General features: G+C 44.9%; 1 protein-coding gene across 1 annotated transcript in view; it reads right to left on the bottom strand.

Annotated features, from left to right (window-relative positions):
• Window positions 1–21,062, bottom strand: part of RFX4 (regulatory factor X4) — a gene marked incomplete at both ends in the record, with an annotated part of 108,838 nt that overhangs the window by 77,608 nt on the left and 10,168 nt on the right. The window contains 2 exons of the mRNA XM_084255783.1: window positions 1,542–1,602; window positions 8,803–8,889. Of these exons, the coding sequence (XP_084111909.1) occupies window positions 1,542–1,602; window positions 8,803–8,889 (148 nt within the window). The remainder of the gene's footprint in view (window positions 1–1,541; window positions 1,603–8,802; window positions 8,890–21,062) is intronic.

The raw sequence follows: 21,062 nt of genomic DNA on the forward strand, positions 1-21,062 counted from the left end.
TGACCAGAGACTGCACAGCCTAGAGCCTTGCTCTGCCAGGCAGACAGCAGACAGCACAGAAAAACAGATACAAGCAAGATGATTTTCAGTTTGTCCCCTTCAAAGTTTTTGTTCTGAAAGGTATAACAGTCTCAAGTCACTTAAGTAAGTGTGTCTGTGCATTCCTTGCATTTCTAGAAGCTCACACTCCCAAAGTCCTTTACACTGATGCCTCATTCTATGTCCCAGCACTATGGGAATGTGTGTGACCATGATACTGGGGGAGCTAATACTGGGGGAAGTGGCCAGAAGGATATTTGACCAGGGAAGCAGAGTAGAATTTTAAATAAAGCAAAAAATGGCAAAAGCAATGAGAAAAAGAATACAGGAACAAAATAATGGAAACAAGCCAAAAAGCTGGAAATGGAACTCTTGGGAACAACCTTTGCTATCCTTGTAGCAAAACGAGCTGACTGTTGAGTGAGGATTGAGTTACATCCCTACAAGCTTCCCCAATGTTGTTTTCCTCTCACCTGTGCGTGGATTAGACAAGAGAATCTAATACTATTTGCTCTGTAGAGCCCATCTGCTTCCTTTCCTGATCTGTGCTTCACCTTTCTTCCTGATTTTTCTCTTCCTTTCTTCCAAAGCATGGCACAGTAGTTAAAAAGACCCAGCCAGGTCCCTGCTTCATGGCTGGGTGTATGTTCAGGCAAATGATTTACTGGCTAAGCTTGGTTTTCCCCGTCTGTAGACTGGGCACGATACTGCCAGCTTTGCAGAACTCAGAACCAACTGAAACACTTATCAAGGTGCCCAGCATGGAGGCTGGTACTTGCTTCTCTTCTTCCTCTTTGTTTCTTCATTTCTTCAGTTTTGCTGGGCTGCAACACTAGGGGAATAATAGCCCCTGGTTCACAAGATATTCTGAGGGGTGAGTCTCTGTCAGGCATAGACAGTCTGGTGTTCAAAACCACAACACAATTTCTAAGTAAAACTCTTAGAGGAGAATTTACCTGTAAACATGAGTGCAATGACTTAACCATCATCAAATAACATGTGACCTCCAGGAATTCCAAATATTAGCGAGAAAGTCGTTCTGGGAGATATTTCCTGTTAATGTTACTAAAGTTAAAATAATCGCAGAATAGTTGCAATTGATTTATTAAATCATTAAGGGCTCCCTGATGGGGTGAACAGGAATAGTCTATAATTTGTGTAATACTATTAATTATTGTAATGGATTCTATTAAAATGAATTAAAATCGTCCATGTGGAATCTAGTTCTTGCCCACATTTTGATGAATGTGGGGGGGTGGTGGTGGAATCTATCCCCAAATAAAGTAGACATGAATATTGAAATCTTCAGGTTAGACCTAAGCTGAGCATTTCAGGTGTGTACAGTTTTTGCAATACAGGTGTATCCATTAGAGATAGTTGCAAATTCAATTAATCGCATGTGGGTTCTTAGTTACCCAGACAATATCCAAACAGTCGAGCAACAGCCTAGCCCATAAGCAGGAAGACACAATCAAATGGGCACCCATCGAGACAGAACTCACCATTGCAGAGTAGCAGGGGTGGAGTGAGGCTTGGAGGCTCTGTTATTTTCTTTTTCCTCATCTGGTAAAGGAAAGAAAAGGGAACTAACTTCAGTAGGGAAAAGTCAAAGGTCAGCTCTCCCAAGTCCCAAAGGACCATGCTTCCTCCAGAACAGATGCTTGGAAAGCCAATGTGCTTGGCTTTTCCAGCAAGTCAGACTCACCAGGTTTCATGAGGAAAAATGGAGGAAGTGAATTTTTACAGAAAATGTTTACATCCCTTTGCTTATTTATTAGACATAGTATGTTTGAGATTGAACATTATCTCTTCCTCATCACTGGATCATAGCCTATCTTCACCCACCTTGCTATTTTTTCCCAAACAAAACCAGACATTTGACTCAACCATTTGAACCTAAGGACATATCGACCTCACTTGTTCCTTGTAACCCCAACAGAAAAGACACTTAGTGCAGGGTGGTGAGAGGTAAGTGTGCAGAAGAGTCAGGTTAGCAGTACAATAGAGCAGGGGCTGGCACACTTGTTTCTACAAAGGGTCAGAGAGTAAATGTCTTGGGGATTTTGAGCCAAGAGGGAAAACCAAGAATATTATGTAACACTTATATAACAAGAGAAAATAAACTTCCATAGAACTTTTATTGAACAAAATTCAAAATATAATAATAGCAATTGTATACAATTTTTGAAATATAGGCCTATGAACTAGAAGAATGAAATTATTTGGGGGGAGTGGGGAACATTTCTTTTTTTAATACAATCTACTTTTTATCAAACTTTGCATATGACTTCATAAACTTTCAGGTGTCTGTGTTGAGAATCAACATGTAGACACATTAATATACCATATTAATATATACTACAATTAATATACTATATTAAAGTTGTTGCTAACAGTTCAGATCTATTCTATTCCTAATTGAGGTTCAAAGTTCACATTCCCTATCATCAAATAGATTACAAATATTCATCTATGAGAAATGCTGTGATACAGGTAGGTAAAGAGGAGCCTGCTAACCCAGATGGTGTGAAAAAACAGAGAAGGCTTCCTGGAAGAAGCTGATCCCTGTAGCAGACTTGCGATGGGCACCAGAAGGCAAGGATGGTTAGATGAAGTCAGGGTAGGGTGGAGAAGGTGAGTGACAAAGACAAGGGGACCTGCAAGATCATATCACCCCTCCACCCGGCTGGCCCCTTGTTGCAGGGTGTGGTTACTGCTTGATCGGTGCAGCTACCTTGCTAGTTTGTAAGCTCCATAGGCATGGGCGACACTCATCACTGTGTCTCCTGCATCGACATGTGGTAGGGGTTCAAGAAGTATTTGTGGAATGAATGAGTGGCTACAATAATCCCACAATTAAATGCTGAGCTTACTCACCTGGTTTCAGTAAGCATGGAAAATAGCACACTGCCAGGGAACATTTATTGAGCCTGTAATGTGCCAGACACTGTGCAAGGCTCTTCATTTCATTGCATTTAATTTTCACAGCTGCCTAAGCCAGTGAGTGATTTCATGCATCTGAAACATCAAATCTGGTGCCTAATGCATATTTGTGCTTGATCAATGGAAGGTTCTAATTATTAGTCACAACCCCTTTTACAGAAGAAGAAACCATGACTTAGGGAAATGAAGTCATTTGTTGGAGGTGACATAGTGGTGAAGCCAGGAGAGGGGCTCAGTCTAATAGACTTCAAAACCTCCTTGAACCCAAACCTCACTTTCTCACGAACCTATAGCATTGGACTAAAGATTTTCAAGAACCTACTATCTGCCTCATCATTTCTGCCTCTATGTTGACTGAACTCACAACATTGGGGGACCTATTCTAGAATATTTCCTGCCTGGAGTCAATGTGGTAGAGCTTAACATTGAGGGAGAAAGTTTCTAAATTAATTACTTCTTTTCAAATCCCAGGAAAGGTTCAAGTTTATGTGACTCTCGAGTTTCACTCCTAAGTTCTAATTCTATTTCCGTTCATTACACAAGCCTGGCTGCACCTGGCCAGACCTCACCTGTTGGGAACACGGACTGCCAAGCATTTCATTTCCCCTTGTCCACTGCTTGCCAGTCACTGCCAAGAGCACCAGCTGATGATCAGGGTGCCTGGACCCGGGCCTTTGGCAGTGGACATCAGCCTCTGGCAACAAACCCCTCTCCCCGTGGGAACAGGGCTAAGTCCCAAACAAAACTGTGATGTTGGCAGCATTGCTCCAAGGGAGCCCCACACCTGCTCCCTTTCACCTCCCCTGGGCGAATTCCTTCATAACCTTGGAGTAGGAAAAGGCCTTTCTAAGTTTGATACAAAACCCAAATGCCATAAAATATTGATAAAGTTTACTATATAAAAAATATCCAAAGCTTCTATGGGGGGTAAAAACAAAACAAAACAAAACAAAACAAAAAAAAACACTAGAAGTACAAAGATACTGAATTGTCTGCTTGGGAAAACTGCAATCATACCAGAGCCCAGGGGCTCATCTCCCCACACAGAAAGAAAGTGCTCCTATAGAACCAGGAAGAACAGACCAAGACCCCGAGGAAAAAACAAGCAATACACATGGCATACAGCTGAAGGAAAAATATAAAGGTTTCTGAATGTGAAAAGATGGTTAATCTCGATCAATGAAAAGGAAACTGCACTAAAATACCATTTCCCACTTATCAGATTGGCAAGATGCCAAGCCGACCACACAATCTGCTGGGAGGCCGTGGGAAGCAGGTGCCTCCTACCAGGCAGGGGGAGCATGAAATGGTGTCTGCCCACATGCAAAGTCATTTGGCAGGATCCACTGAAATCCCACGTGCCCTCTGCCCAGCAGCCCCATGTCTGGAAATGGACTCTACAGCTTCCCCTGGACACAGAGGAAATGACCACACACAGGTCATCTATTGCAGGTTGTTGTTATGGGAAAAGTTTGGAAATGGCCCAGCACCAGCCCATCTGATTAACTGAAGTATGAGTCAGCTCGCAATGGAATACTACGTAACCGTGAAAAAGATTAAACAAGGGAAGAATGAGGATGCTCCCTATGTTCTTACTCCAGGGTTGATTATAAAGTGAAAAACACAAGTTACAGCACAGTGCACAGGGGATGCTACTTCTTGTGCAGGAAAGTGGCAAAAATGAAGATATAGCTGAATTTTTCACTTGCATAAAGGAATACTGGATGAATAAACTATAAAACAATAAAAGTGTTTATGGCTAGGGAGCTGAGGAGGAAAGACAGAGGTGGGACCAAGACTTCACTACCATGTGAATGCATTATCTATTCAAAAATATTCTAATTAAATCTGAACCAATTAAATGGCCCTTGGGGAGAGGCGCCATCTAAGGAAGAGTCTAGTCAAATGATTGAGTAGTCCTATGGAGCCAAAAACTGAAAGCAAATTATAAATAAGCATAATCTGGTATGGCTTGTGGTATTTTGCTTTCCTGGGATTCATTTACTTAACAAACACTCACTGAGCATCAGCTATGTACCAGGCCTGATTATGTTAAATCCTGGCAGGATTTAATCAGATACGCTCACATCCCCCAGGGAGTTATGGTCCATGAGCAGAGTGCTCGGAGCAGAGTGCTCCAGAATTCTCCACAAGAGATCAGGACAGATGCCCAGGAAGTGGACAGGTGATGACGAAGTGGACACAGAGGGTTATGAACGGGAGGGCCTGGGAGGTGGTCTTAAATCACAATGTAAGCACCTGGTCTCCTCAGCAGTCAGGAGTTTGCACCAGGGCTAAAAGGCGAGTAGACTGTACTGTCATGTGGTAGTGAAGTCTGGGGGGCAATCTAATTTTGAAACCATCCATGGGGGACACTGTGGAGCTCCCCTCTGTCCTTCCTCCTCCTCTTTAAGTCACTGCCTTCCCCATCTGAACACCTTCCTGCTATTGGCAGTTGGGGATGGGGCGGAGTGGGGTGCAGAGAGTGTGCTGGGGTGGGGAGGTTGTTGTCCACGACTCAATGAGAATATGAAACAGTTTAACTATGCGTCTCTCCTCTGCAACCCCTTCTTATGAAGTTACAAGAGCCCAAATTAGACAATAAACTGACATGCTGAGTGAGCTGAGTGGGGACAGAGCTAGATTCAGATCCAGATCCAGATCCATGGATGGAGGGATGGTAAACAGACATGGGTAACTTTCACTGACACAGCAGCCCCAGCGAGGGTGAAATGCGATGAGATTTGAATGTGACAGTGAGTCACATTAAGATGCAGGCCACTGCAACCCCAGCTGTGCCATCACGGCCCTGGATTCCAACTCCCCCTTCCTTGTGCTCTCAACCCAGCACCAGCCATGGCCAGTGGGTGATGGTCGGGGGAGGGGAAAGGAGCAGGGAGCTCTCCCAGCGGGGTGGCAGGACAGGGAATGGCAGGTCAGGGCCGCCAAAGGGCAAAGGGACAGGACACAGTATGAACATCTTAGGAGAAAAAGAATTTCCTTTCCACACATCTACCACAAACATATACAACACACATACACACACACACACACACATCTGAGCACTCTTGGAGATAAAGACTCTGGACTTCCCTCTGACACAGGCTAGAGGCTGGAGTCATTCAATTTAGACATGAAGGAAACAGCGACTGAAGGCCAGAAGGCTCTGCACTGCTGGGTTCCATTTAACTGTCTGTTTCCCAGGGAGGGTGTCAGAGATCACGAGGCATCCCATCTTCTCCCTGCAACCTCCATTCTGCTAACACTGCCCTGGTCTACAGCCTCATCACCACAAACTGGACCAGGGGAGCCTCTGAAGTGTCCCCTGGCTCTAATCCACCTTCAGAGAAGCAGATGGACCTTTCCAAGACTGCACAGTGACTAGCTGCTCCTCCAGTCAGCTTCCAAGTCCCTCAGTAACATGATCCAAGCTCACCTCCCTGGCCCTATTTCCCATGATACTTCAACCTCTCTACTCAAGCCAAACTCTGGACAACTCTCCCAGCTCAAAACCTGCCTTGTGACTTTCTGCCTCCCAGTCCTTTACCATCACCATCGAGAGGAGCCAGGACAAATGCCACCTCCTCCGAGATGCCTTCCAACCTGTAACCTCTCCCAAATTTTAGCACATGTGCTAGTATCTGTCAAGATGCAGAATGAGTCTCAGCGGGTCTGGAGTGGGCCCTGATTCTGCATTTCTAACAAGCTTCCAGTGAGGCTATCCTGGAGTCCAGTAACACACTCGGTACGCAAGGTAGAACGAACACTTTGCATCAGTCCAATGACACTTACCACAATCAGCCTCGAATTATTAATATTCAGGCAGGTGCTTGAGCTTCCCTTCTACATCAAAAATTCCTTGAGAGCAGCAACCCCAGGAGAAAGTTTGTATCACAGGAAGAGGGCCAGCTCTAAAATCAGACAGCTCTAAGTTCAAGTCTAAACTCTACCACTCACTTGCTATGACACGGAGGAAGTCACATAACCTCCAAATCTCAGTTCGTCATCTGTAGAATGGGGGAAGGAACACCTTCCTTACAGGGGGTAAAGACAATAATGGCTATGGTCAGGCCTACCATACTGCCTACCATACTACCATACTAAATGGTAGCATGGCCTACCATACTAAATATGTTATAATTTTGGCTTGCTGCTCTTCCCTTCCGTATAAAACTTTGGACTTTCCACAAAGGTTTGTATATGGTAAGTGCACATGGAACATCCTGGCCCAATTTCTGCAGGAACTTCTGTTCTACCTGTATGTCTGTTCAATCCACACTGCTGAGCTCTCTGCCTGGACATGAAGCTCGACCAGCCATGCACCTGACTATGCTCTACAGCTACAGCCGTCCGCTTGGCTGGTGAAGATCAGACACTCTGTGAAGACCCACTGACACAAATCCCATTTGTTCAGGTTGGAAATGAGAACTCATGGGACCAAGTCAGGGTGCAAATCCATAAGAATTTAACCAAAACAATCAAAAGAAGAGTTCTCACGTCAGTCACCAGGTAGCAGTAACCAAAGACTATGGTATTGGCTCAAAATAGACAAGCAGACCAATGGGCAAGAATAAAAGTCAAGACAAAGATCCACATGTATATGATCTGATTTATGACCAGTGAGGGAAAGATATTCTCTTCAAAGGCTAGATATCTAGACAGCTTTCTTGCCTGCGTGTCTTAATAAACCTGCCTATTTCAGGGGCAGCCCTTCCTGCCCATTTGTGTCTGTGCAAATGTCCCTTTTTCCCTTTCCTTGTTTTTTATAATAACTGTGCCCGTTTGGAGATATATATTTTAAAAAGCCCGGTAATCTATTAGTCAGAACTCAAAAATAGAGAGAAAAGAACTGACTCCTCCTTCACCCCACAATCAAAATTCCAGATGGACCCTTAATATAAAAGTAAAAGGTAAAATAATAAAACTCCTAGAGGATAACAAAAATATCTTCATGGCCACGATATGAGGGAGTCTCCCGGGGTGCTAGAAATATTCTTTTTTATTTAAAAAAAAAAAGTCATTAAACTATTCACATAAGATTTATGTACTTTGTGTTCAATTGATCTCAATTTTATAAATTGGAGTGATGACAAAATGACAATCCCAGAAGCATGCTGGCAGGAAGCTGCTCAGCGTGTCAAACAAACACTCCTGGTGATCATGGAGTGGGTGGTCCCTAGCTGTTACTTTGAAAAATCTGAGCTAGGGAAATGCGCCTTCCCAGCCACAGGAGAAAGCCACCTCTGTCCCTGCTGGAAATGACATTTGTAATCATCTGCACCACCCCCCCTTTGGTAGTACCTGCTGGGCAAATACAAGTTCTAAGTAGTTTTTTGCTCTTAATATGAGACAGCAGGAAGCCCCAGTCTGACATAACACAGGGGAAGGTGTAAATATATCAGTTTATAGCTTTCCATTAACTCCAGAAGATCCAGAAGAAAGCTTTACTTTCCAATCCAGACACTCATGACTCTTAAGCCACCATGTCATGACACGGCTACTTGCAATTCACATGCACAGGGACATAGAGAATGGCCTTTCCCATTCAGGGTTCACGTTTGCCTCCCTGGAACATCACTGCAAGAGGGTCTTTGGGACTCAGACAATAGGAATCCATAAATAACAAGTGGCCTGGGTTTCCATGTCACCCTGATAGCATCGAACTCTCGACTGCAGAATATTATGGGGAGGGTCTGGGGTATTTCATAAAAGGTTTGAAAGGGAACTTGCCCCACCTGTCATTCCAGTGCTATCCCTTGCCTCCCAACTCTGACCACGTCCAGGATGTCAAGAGTCCTAGAATGAGTTTCAAGCACTTACTTTCATCATTAGAAGCATTCCCCAGAGATGTGTGGCTGGAGTAACGTTTGTTTTCACTTTCGCTGAGACATCTTTCAATCCAGCTCTCTAAAAAATAAAAAGAAAATCACAGAATTGCTGGTGTTTTCGTGAAGAGACAGGAACATCATAAATGCATTAGACTTAAAAGCCCGTCCCCTTTCATCTGAGATCTGCCTGAACTGGAACTGGATTTTACCTGAAGCACCTCTATGCACCACTGCTAATGAGACTTGGCTGAGTAGTTTGGGGGTGAAGCATTCATTAGGAACCCCACTTAGATATTTCAAATTTTACAAATTTTGGAATATTCATAACTCAATAGTACGAATTGAGGATTATTTTTCTGTGCAACAAAGGTACACTTTGCAAAAATGATATATATTCTGAGCAATACTTTGTGGTTCACTGAATCACTGGTGATTTGCAGACTTGTAAATTAGCAGCAGAATCCTTTCTTCAAATGAAAACAAAAAGAAATGCAGATAAAACCCTGCAGATTCTGGTTGAAGTGGAGAAGGAGGTCAGGGAACCTCACCTCCCTTTGCCCAGTGACCCCTGAAGGGGCTCTTCCCAGAACAGACTGAAGGAGGAGCCCTCAAAAGCTCTATAGCAGCAATGTAGTACTTTGAAAATCTAAGAAACTCGGTTTTAAAAATCCAATCACAAAGGCTAAAAATGCACTTTCCACAGTGTAGAATAATGCTTCTTCCATCATCTAGACCATTAGCAGTCATTCATTTTTTCGTCATTCCTTCAACGACACCAGCTAAGTATAGTTAATTCTGCTATAATGTTTGTTAGGAAAATACAGATGCGTTCCCATGCAAGTGCTGTGTTAGGGAAAAGTGTGAACACAGTACAAATGTTATGTTTGCTTACGCTCGATTTCTTCCTTAAAAAAAAAAAAAAAACAACTTTGGGGCCTCCCTGGTGGTGCAGGCAGTTGAGAACAGCGCTGTGAAGCTGTCCGCAGCCTCTGCAGTGCTGGTTCGATCCCCACCGGCCGCGGAGCAACCCACATGGTGGGGCAGACCTCTCCTGCCTCATCCACTGCTCCCCTCAGCAGTGTATTTCAGTCTTTCTGCCTGTTCTGTTCCCCGCTCTGTCTCTGGTGAATCCTCTTATCCTCTCGCACATCTAGCCTGTACCCCAGTTCTTGTATAAATAAAATAAGTCTTTAAAAAAAATTTTAAAAACCAAACTTTAATTTTGCAGATCTTTCTGAGAAAGCAGAAAAACCTTATGTAGCTGAACTGAGCTACATTTTGCATATCCCCATGCACACACACTCACAACTAAACATCTACCAGCTACTTCAGTTTCCCCTAGGTGTTATGAGCCACAACGAACCCATGTAACTCACTTTCTACCACTTCACAGTAACTCACAAGCCACCGCCCTTCTGAGATCTGCTTCCAAAAGTGAATATCCCAAGGTGATGTCCTTATCTGTTGTATTTGTGTATCCTTTAATAATTTAACAGGTGCGAAACTGTGCTATCTTTTTTACTAGGTCATATTTTTTGTTAATGTGTCACCGACAAAGTTTTTGAGTATTATGCCACTAGCTTATTTTTCCAGTAAACTCTTTGGTTTTTATTGTACAATTTTGCCAATTGGTGGTAATTTTTAAGGATGTGCATATTGTGTTGTAGCAGAAGTGACTAGAAGTTTTGCATGGCCTCGCCTGCTTGCCTTCTTTGTAACATGGGGACAAGCATTTACTGAGCACCTGTTTTAACATGTGATCTCACTGTATTCTGATAACAACTCCCGTGATAAATATTTTAAGCTCCATTTTTCCTGGAAAGCAACTGAAGTTTAGGGAGATAAGTAATGTAATTCCTCATAATTCAAACAGCCAAGGAAAAGATCCCTAGTCAACACCTTAGGTAACATATTGTAAAATAAAGGAGTAAGCTACACAGAGAAGGGGGTACAGGGGAAGCAAATGCTAACAGCAGCGAGAAATGTTGGGTTTTGTTTTGTAGTTTATGTCCCAACAAACTGCTCTTTCAAAAGTTGCTTCCAAAATTGTGAATAGTAGAGGAAAAATATCCAAGAGGAGGAACAGGAGCCAGCTTGTTAACAGCATATGGAAATCTGGGATTTCTGAGGAAATATTGAGCAGCAGAGAAACTCACAACATTAAACCACCATCCCTTCCAGATATGGCATGCAGTGTAGAAACTAATGACTTGTAATGTTTCAAAGCTGTGATGGCACAGGTTGGGTATCTGTTAGCACACCTTATCCAAAATCACACCTGATATAAATGTCCAGAATTCTGGAATGTGTCCACTCAGATGTTCTAATCCCTTCAAGAACTGGCACATTTTCCCTGGCAACAGCCATGGCTGATTTGGGATGCATCTACTGACATTTGCTGCCCCCTCTCCACCAAACCATAGCACCAAAAGCAATGTCTACTGTTCCAGGCCAGCTGTTGCTCTTCCCAACTCAGTATACACACCCAATCACATATGCATGGGGGATCTCTCTCTCTCTTTCTCTCTCCTCTCGTTCTCTCTCTCTCTCTCTCTCTCTCTCTCTCTCTCTCTCTCTCACACACACACACACACACACACACACACACACCCAGGTGCAATACCTGTACCAACAGCTCAAGTCAAACAAGAACTTTCCTGAGGGCTGTGCCTCTCCTCTGATAGACAACATAAAATGACCATGGTGCCACGCTGAGTCTGGTAACAACCAAAGAAAGCCAGGAGGCTGTTGAGGGTCAGGTCCCAGGGCATTGAGGCATGAGCAGCAGAAAAGAAGAGAAATCAAGTCAGCAAGTCACACTCAGCACTGAATTCTCCTAGCATGGCTTGACAAACATTCCACCAATCAAAACTGCACTGACTGAAAACCTCATTTGCATAAAGCAGACCCAGCCTGGCCCCTTGCCCATATAAGCATACTCCCTTGAGGGCTTCTTGCACTTTCAAATCCAGTTTTCTAGAGACTCCCAAAGCCCCAAATAAAATAAATGCCAAGAGCTGTAAAGCAAGAGCTGCGACAGGTGAGCTGTAACCAATTGCTATAAACCAACAAGAATTCAGTATCACAGTCAACACCTCCGTATCACACAGCCCAACACTGGAGTGAGATGAAAGCAGCCTTACAGAAGGGGAAGATGGAAGTGGCAAGAAAAAGAGACAAATATCACCACGGTACCCTTCCCCTGCTCATCATACCCCATCAAGTCTTTCTGACCCCATAACACGGTCCTGTAGCCACTCTGCTGCCCATCTCCACTCCGTGGCATGACACTGAATAAATTTGGACTATTTTGCTCATGAAAGACTTAGAAAGACAGCCTCCAACGTGTCTCCATCTTTTCTGGTCAAATCACACCACTTATTTCAGTTATAGAGTATATGATTTAATAGTAATAAATACCACCATATATTGACCCAAGCATTATACAAATGTTACATACAGAGCAATTTAAATTCATAACAATCTTATGAGGTATGTGCTATTAATTTGCACATTTTAGAGATGAGCAATGTAAGCCTCCGAAAAATTAAGTGACTTGTCCAAAGTCAACCAGCTAGTAGAGTCACACACACACACACACACACACACACACACACACACACAGGTGAACTGAGCTCTCTTCCTATGTCCCATACAGTCCTCGGAACACAGAGCAGAGCCAATATTGCAGCACTGCACTGGTCTCAGTCCACTTTGCTTAAAACCTTTGATGAAACTCTACTTACATATTATAATTTTTGTTAAATCTGATGTATATTTTTCAGCCTTTGTCATATATAACAGTCTTTCCACTTTAGAACTTAAACATATTAGGAATGGAGTCCACTTTATTCTACTAGTTCTTTTGACCCTCCACTGGCCCCTGCTATAAACTTCTTTCTGTAGTCTGGCCTCAATCAATGTTACATTATCAACACATGTGATGTCAAAGGATGCCCAGCCTTTCCGTAGATATGTCCACATACCTATAGAATTGCCTGCCCATCTTTTATACCACATTAGGCATAAAAAAGTACAACATATCAAAGGCAATTCTCCAGATAAAGAAAGCAAATCTCAACCAACAATTATTGTGTGCCTTCTAGGTATAAAGAGGTATAGTAAAGAGAAGACATGAGTGATATAGATATTATTAACACTGGCTTCTGCCCTCTAGTTACCATCTAGAAAGCAAGGTAGATGCTGCTTCCAGAGCCATTGAGTTCAGGGACCCTGTCAATTTTGTTCACCTTGAATCGAGTGACTGTCATTGTGCTTGGCCCCATAGATGTTGCACAATAAATGGGTATTGTTGAGGGCATTACTTTCTTGGAGAAACGATATTAAGTTCTTACTGTGTGCCAGGTACTAGGCAAGATATATGCACATATGTGGTCTATTTATTTATTTGTTTGTTTGTTTTGGTTTTTGTTTATACATGCACTGGGAACCTCAGAGCAGTATTATATGGTGTGTTTTTATAATTCTATTACAGGCATGAAAACCAAGATTTGAAGCAAAAGTTTTAATACAAGGCAAGCCATAATCAATGCTGCAATATTAGCACTCTATTATGAGACACAGGACAGAAAGTGCTCGATTCACTCTTGAATAAATCCCAGCTGCCAACTGCCTCAGTCTTGAGGCATAAAAACATCCAATCTTTGAGTAAGGACCAACTTTGCTCTGAGTGCCTGACAGGATCTACCAACACTGTGCGTGAGGCACCTGGGCTGCGAACCCTTTCATCTGATTCATCTAGGATCATGGCCAGGAAGGAGGATGTCAATAATGCCTTGTGGATTTTCACTTTAAAGGGAATTTAGCTCACACTCCTTGGAGGTAGAACCTCATGCCTCCCTGCTTTGGATTGAAGATTTATTTAGACACCTCCATTTAAAGTGGCTCTCCATTTTATAAAACGAGGTTGAGCAGAGCCATAAACCGTTACTTGGGTATTCTCAGAGGCTTTTTTCCCTTTGCAGCAGCCACGAACCACCAGGTAGTCACCGCATAAGATACCTGGCATGCACAAGACAGGAAAGGCTCAGTGCTGCTTCAGGCACATATTTTGTTCTGGCAGGAGGAGCCGGCTCAGGTGGTTACCAAAAACCCTCGAAGGTCACAGAGCACAGTGACATGGAGAACATCACAGCCCACTTCGTGAGACAGGACTCCAGCCCTCTCTTACAGGTAAGGGAACTGAGCTTTAACACATAGCAGTTGGCAGTGAGTTGGTCAAAGTGGTGCAGTGAGAAGGGATTGAAAAAGTCAGAATTCAAATCTAGATCTCAGTTCTCAAATACCTATGCTGATTCTTCTTGCTGCGTCACACTGCACACAGACCAGTCGACCTCTCAGAGTATCCATCCATCCTTGCCTTTTGCAAATAATTATCAAGTGCCTTGAATGTAAAGTTACAATGGAAGAGATGGACAAAAACCAGCAGGCAGCCAATACATTATAGAAGGATATCTCGAACGGACCAGGGTCTCAGGACTGAAAATACCTTGCTTTTTTTCTATTTTTATTAACATTATTTAGTCCCCCCACCTTAAAAATGTAAGTTTGAACAACTTTGTCTATCTTGCTTAATATTTGAGCCCCATGGCCAAGAACAGGGTCAGGCACATTAGCTGATGGTGATGAAGAGGCAGACTGGGAAGAGTGTGGGTTTGGAGTTAGAACAACTGAATTTTAAATCCCAGCCCTGCCACTGCCTAGCTCTGGAACACTGGGATGGTTCCTGAGTCTTCCACAGGCTTGACATCCTGGCTCTCTCCAAAGATTAACTGAGATAACACAGGCGAAGCACTCAGCATGCTGGGCTTTGTGGCTCATGGAGAGAGGTGGAGAGGTCCGTCTGTGGGCCAAGAGCTCACACCGGGAGCTGGGGATAGATCAGCAACAGCAATGTCCAGTGTCCACTGAGGCCCCCCAGCCAGTCACCTGCTTTACATGTCTCATCTCTGGTCCTCACAGCAACTCGGACACAGAGATTTGAACAGGGTGAACCTGGAGGAGGAAACTGAGGCTCAGAGTTGCTGTGAAGTCACCCTGAGCAGGGCGGGGTGTGTCTGCCTCTGAAGCTGCTCCGCAGTCACTTGGCACACTGCCTCACTCAACCAGCAGGCAACCGGGAATGAGTTTTTTTCCTCCTCAAATTGTATTAGTCAGTCGTTCACATAACTGTATCGTTATGGAGGTACATTTCACACCTCCGTATTTTTGCATGGCTCACTTGCCCTCCACCCAACAACCAGGCCAACCTCCCATCCCTTCCTTTCCCTATCCTGCCCTGGGGCACAGGGAAGGGGTTTCCCCTGTGGCCTGGCTGCTTCACACAGGCACGGGCACTCCAGCTGGGCCTTACGGGATTTGGCCCGTGCCAGACCAAGCAGGAAAGAAAGGTATTTGGGATGAGAGGGCCGCCGTCATGGACAAAGGCACCAAGTGGTTCCTGAGAAAGGTGAAGAGTTCACTGACCTGTGACCCAAGCAGCAGTAGGGGACAGGTGGGAGAGCAAGTTAGGAGCAGATTGCAAAGACCTCGCCCACCAGGCCAAGAAGCCTGCAGGCAGCTGGGAACCAGCGTGATTGTTAAGCAGTGGGGGAGTAAGACGCAGAGCTTTGTTTCTGAGGAACTGGATAAGAACAGGGAGTTCTTGACTTATGCAATACCTGGAGAAAATGCCGCCTGACTTAGAAAGTGTCACTGGGTTTTAATAGAAGGCGTTATGCACACTCTTTGTATCAACAGTCTTTCAGGGCACTGTGCTGGGACCTATTTTAGGAACTCGCAGCTTTAGAAACGCTACAGGAAAGCGTTGACATGCCACCTCCCAGCTTCCGAGAGAGAAGACCAGGCCCGGCCCCTCCCTCAGGCCTTGGTCATTACCAGTATAACCACACCAACATGGCCTGCTCCATTCTCCAGCGGCTCCCGGGTGTGCTGTCCCCTTGATCATCGTCTCTTGGCCCCTTTTCTCTCTCCCCTGGGCTCGTCAGGAGCCCGGGAGCCCAAGAAGGGGCCTGAGGCTTCTCCAGGGAGTAGGGAACCTCAGGGCAGTGGGTTGCCATGGCAACGCCACAGGCCCTGCCCCAGGGGCCGCTGGGTTCCAGGAAGGGGCCCTGCCCCACCCCCGCTTTTATTCCTTCCCTCACTCACCAAATGTTGATTAAATGCCTACTGTTTGCCAGATTCTGAGGCTCTAGTGGTGAACGTGGCCCACTCTCGGTCCCTGCTTCCAGGGAGTTTAGCTTCCGTGGTGAGGACAGAGGAACACAGATAAGCAAGATGACCCCACAGCACGGGGAATATAAAGAAAATGGAGCCATGGTTGGGGTGGGGGCTGGGTGCTGTTTTAAATTGCAGAGACATGACAGGTCTCTTAGAGGAGGTGTTGGAGCAAGGGTAGCAGTTGGAAGCGGGAGTGGGCTTGGCATGTGTGAGGAAGAGCCACAAAACCACAGTGACGGAGGGGTGGGAGGAAGAGAGAGCGTGTAGGAAAGGAAGCCAAGAGTTTCTAAGGCCTTGCTGGTCAGAGTTAGGACCCTCATTTATTTCAAGGGTGCTAGGAAGCTTTGGGAGGGATTTCAACCAGTGGAGCTGCACTGTCTCAGAAAGGGCAGCCAACTAGGGGAATCTCACACATCTATCCCACAATTTACCCACTGTTTGCAGCATGTGCCAGGCCCTGAGCCACACAGTAGGGACAGGGCAAGCGAACAAGCCAGTCAGTTTCTGGCTTCATGGAAGGTTAGAGTTTAGAGCAGAAGTCAGCTGTGAAATCACATCAACAGAGCCATGGAAGAGAGAGAAATGCAGGTCTCACACCTAATATTTGAGAGTCAGGGAAGCTTCTCAGAGAAAGCGACCTTCCACTGACAGGAATGTAAAGTCATGATGCTCCAACCCCAGGTAAAGAGGGAGAGAGGAATGTCCCGGTCAGAAGGAACAGCATATGCAAAGGCCCCAGAGCTGGCAGACCCATGCCTTCTAGACTGTTCAGCAGCCTAAACCAAGAGGTATTCACTTCATAGAAGCACCAAGCAGCTTAAATGCCACCTATACTGAACGCCGGCCAGGTCAATGTCACTACAACACCCTAGGGCCTGGGCTTGTCTCTCTGCAAAGACAGGACAGGACTGGCTTCTTTCTTCAACTGACTCTCAGTGTCAAGATTCCCTAGTCCCTGACCCCACTCACCGCCTTGCAGCGCTTGCTAAAAAGCATTCTCCAGTTTGTCTCTATTTACTTTTCTTCTTTGATTTAGAAATCTGAGCTCGGTTTTCCTTTCTTTCCTAATTCTACTCCGGTCCTTTAAAAAAAAATAATTCTCCCCAATCTCACATCTGATGTGTACCTCAGTTTTCACATCAGTGAAGTAAGAATATCTTCATAAGGATATTGTGAGATGATGGTGGTGAAGATGGATGCAAAGGTTTTTGATCAAGGCTGAGAGGCTTGATCAAGGCAGCACTCTTCACTGCCTGCGCTGGGGTGCGCTGTCTTTCTCCTTTAAGCCTCCTTGCAGCCACGGTGCTTTGGACCTGCCCAAAGTCCTCCCCTTTTATTTCTAGTTGCTTTGTCAAGACCCAGTGTTCAGATGTCCCCACTGGCTGTCCTGTGTCCTCATTTGTATCCTGGGGAATCCCCCCCCCCCCATGTCCCAAAACTTCCAAGTGTCTGTACCTGAACCAACCTGACTCTTCATTACAGTGAGGCAGACTCTGAGTTAGGGGAGTCAAGTCCAGAAGGAGACTGCCTTACTCTTGTCTCCCTAGTCTTCTGAACTTAGCCAAGTATTTTAACCTTTCTGAGCCTCAGTTTCCCTCTCTGTTAGAGTTACAGCAACTTCTTCTGAGGCCCCCATTTTGTACGAAACAGTGTGCTAAGCTGTTTACATTCCTCTACTTACAATTATTTCAAATGTGGCTATTATCCCATTTCACAGATGGGAAAGCAAGGTCCAGAGAGAAAAGGTAAGAACTCTGTCTTCTATCCAGCTAACTGTACTCACCCCCTGCCCCCAGCCAATCTACGTAATCCTTGTGACCAGGAACCCCATGTCTCTTCCTCATCAGCTGGCATCTTGGACATGCCAGGATGCAGGTGAGTTCAATGCCAATGCCAGATGAAGGTGACGCCTCTTGGAATGTGCCTAGTGGCCAGCAACATAGCCACTACAGTGACGTGCCCAAGGTCACACAGGCAGGGAACAGCTGAGCCAGGACTGGAATCTGACTCTAACCTAAGCATTAATGTACACAGTCATACCCACAAATACGTATGCATGCAAATGTCCTTGGCCCTAAGTTCTGTCTAACATAAACCACACACAACAGGTGCTCTGTAAAGTTAATGCTCTTTCTCCCTTTAGGAAAACAACATCTAAAACTCTAAAATGGGCCAAGAGATGAATTAAGGAGTCACTATTTGCATACACAAGAATGAATGAGGAAAGCCCCAGGGTGGACCAGTGCTGTCTGTTCACAGATCGTGAACTCACCAGCAGATCCTGGAGACTAGAGAAAATTAAAGCTAAGGCATTCGGTGCCATCTCCTGTGAAAGAGAAATTCAATGCAAAAGTAGGTCTCTGCGCTCAGGACCACCAGAGTTAATGTCCATGATTACATAACCAGGTGGTAAATCTCACTTCCTCGCCCCTTTTGGTGGGGGAGCACACCTACTACGACTTCATGTCAGCAGACTTTTTCTTTGTTTCTGTTATTACAATAAATTGGAGAGTGCATATGAGAGCCAGGGTTACTGGCTGTGCACAGCACCTGGTACATGATTCTTGACATCCTTGCCTTTTCTCGTATGGTTTTTAAGTTCTGCATTTCTTCTTACACTGTGTTGGGGGTTGTGGCCCTCCCCCAAAGCCTCAGGAGTCAGACACTCCTGGCAGGACCCAAACACATCCAACTAGCCTAACTTTGAAGCTAAATCACCAAAACACCCTTTTTCTAGGCAAAATGCTTTTTTCTTTCCTGTGTTACTCCATCATAATGCTAAATGTTACACAGAGAAACCTCTGCGGCACTCCTGCCCCTCTATGAATGACCTGTCCTTACTTTGTGCCTCTCCCCAGTCTCATGTCCACATCAGCACATGTGTGAGCTGTGACCCCAGTGCAGGCAAAACTTTCATTCCTTTTTCTTCCTAACATTCAATCAAGTCGATTTTTCTTAATTTGTTACAGTTTTCATATTTATCATTGGAACGCCAAGGAACACAGATGCTCTGTGTTCCACCGAGCTAACTTTCCCATTTTTAAAGACTGTTTTAATGGACAGCTTTTTTTCTTTCTTTTGAATCATTTCCTAAGAATTGTCTGGGAGAAGGAAAGGTAAGCCCAGGGGCTTGGTAACTACAAACAAAGGGTCTGAATTCCAGCCTGAAGACTTGCTAGTTCAATGGTTTTGGGCAAAGTTTCTAAACCTCAGTGTCCGCTGGTGGAAAACATGGACACAAGTGCCTTCCTGCCTCCTGTCAATGGTGTGAGACTGAAGTGAAGAAAAGCATGGAAAGCCCAGAGCACCGTGCCCAGCGCAGCGAGCTCTAGATACAGGAAACCACCGATTCCCAGGTACTGCTTAGGACAGAGACACTTTTTTTGTGGTTTGGTTCTACAACAGTATAGCAGTTAACAACATGGACTGTGTAGTTCAGCTGCCAGGTTCAAGTTTGGCTTCCCCGCTGTATAATCTAGGGCCAGTGACTCAACCTCCGTGAGCCTCATTCTGTTCATCTGCAAAGTGGGGGTAGTAATAATAGCCCCTCATGGAGTTTTTACAGAGAATTAAATGAGCAAGGTACAGGAAGTGCTTAGGTGACAAGCACTACACACGTCTTGACTATTAACATATTTATATTGCCCTACACCTCCTCCCTGCCCCTACCCTGCCTCCTACTCCAATCCCTTCCTGTTATCATTTGCTCTGTTTGGTTCTTGGGTCTCTTGGTGCAGTGAAAAGACATGGCCTTGAGTTCAGAAGGACACTAGTTCTAAGCCTCCCCTTACACACGACTAAGTAAGCTCTGCAACCCTAGGCGACTTACTTAACCTTATGGGTCTCAATTTCCTTCCTATTAAAAAAAATCTCCTCCATGAGGTTATTATGAGGATTAGGAGAAGTAATATAAGCTCTTTAAGAGATGAATGTACTATTCACCACTATGCCCTGCATTTAGGATGGTGCCTGGCACAGAAGAGCAGATCAGAAAGGAAAGGAGAAAAAGCTGGGGTGTGAGGGGGGGTGTGAATGAACAAAGCATCTATCATCTGGCACATAGTAGGGCACACAACCATGTCAGCCCATGAAGTATTTGCTTACAAGCAGCCTTGAGCCAGGCTTCCTAGAAAGCAAGTAAAGAGACGTAGCCTCTTTCCTAATGTAAAGGGTGGACTGACTTACATCTCAAGCAAATATTTACTGAGCACTGACTTGTGTAAGTCGCTCAGTTGCTTTGCACTATGCTAGGCACAGATTGTAATGACGCAGATGGACATCTTGAGAAACAAAAGAAGAAATGTGAATTAAAAACATAAATTGAAGAGAGAAAGGATGTGCACTTTAGATGCATGGAAAGCACTCAGCACTGTGCCCAGCCAGAGAGAGTTCTAGATACATGAAACCACCGATTCCAAGGTACTGTTCAGGACGGAGGCACTATTTTATGAACACAGCAGAATGGCTCTATGAAATGCAGTTTTCTTTTCCTATATAGACCTTTGGGGGTGAGAGAAGGGGCAGGTTTTTGCAGCTACTAGGGACCACGGGGAGAAGCAAGTGGCACGAAAGTCCCTCTGCTTACTGAGCTTGTACAATGCGCTGATGCCTTTCCCTGCGTGACTTCATCTAATCCCCACCAAACCCTGCAAGATGGGTGCTATGAGCCTCTCTGAAGCTCAGAGAGGTTACATAACTTGCTGAGTTCATACCCCGAGCCCATGGCAAAGCCAATTCTCACCAGCCCTGTGAGACTCCAGAGCCTGCCCTGCTAATGATTGCCTCAGTGGTTGCAAACTCCTACTATGAATAATTCATCAGTGATGACAAACTGTAACATACTATACAAATAGAAGTTGCTGTAGTTTTACACCAAGGTTTTTATGTCAAACCTGTGATAGAGAAAATCTTGTCTGTAAGTAACTGAGTGAAGCCATTGGTGAGGAGTGTAAGTAACTGGCAGGCCAGCGGTCTCTACCCGGCAGTGGTGCCAGGAAGAACTCGAAAGCTCCG

The sequence above is a fragment of the Talpa europaea genome, assembly GCF_964194135.1.
Source record: "Talpa europaea genome assembly, chromosome: 15".
NCBI classification, from domain to species: Eukaryota; Metazoa; Chordata; class Mammalia; order Eulipotyphla; family Talpidae; genus Talpa; species Talpa europaea.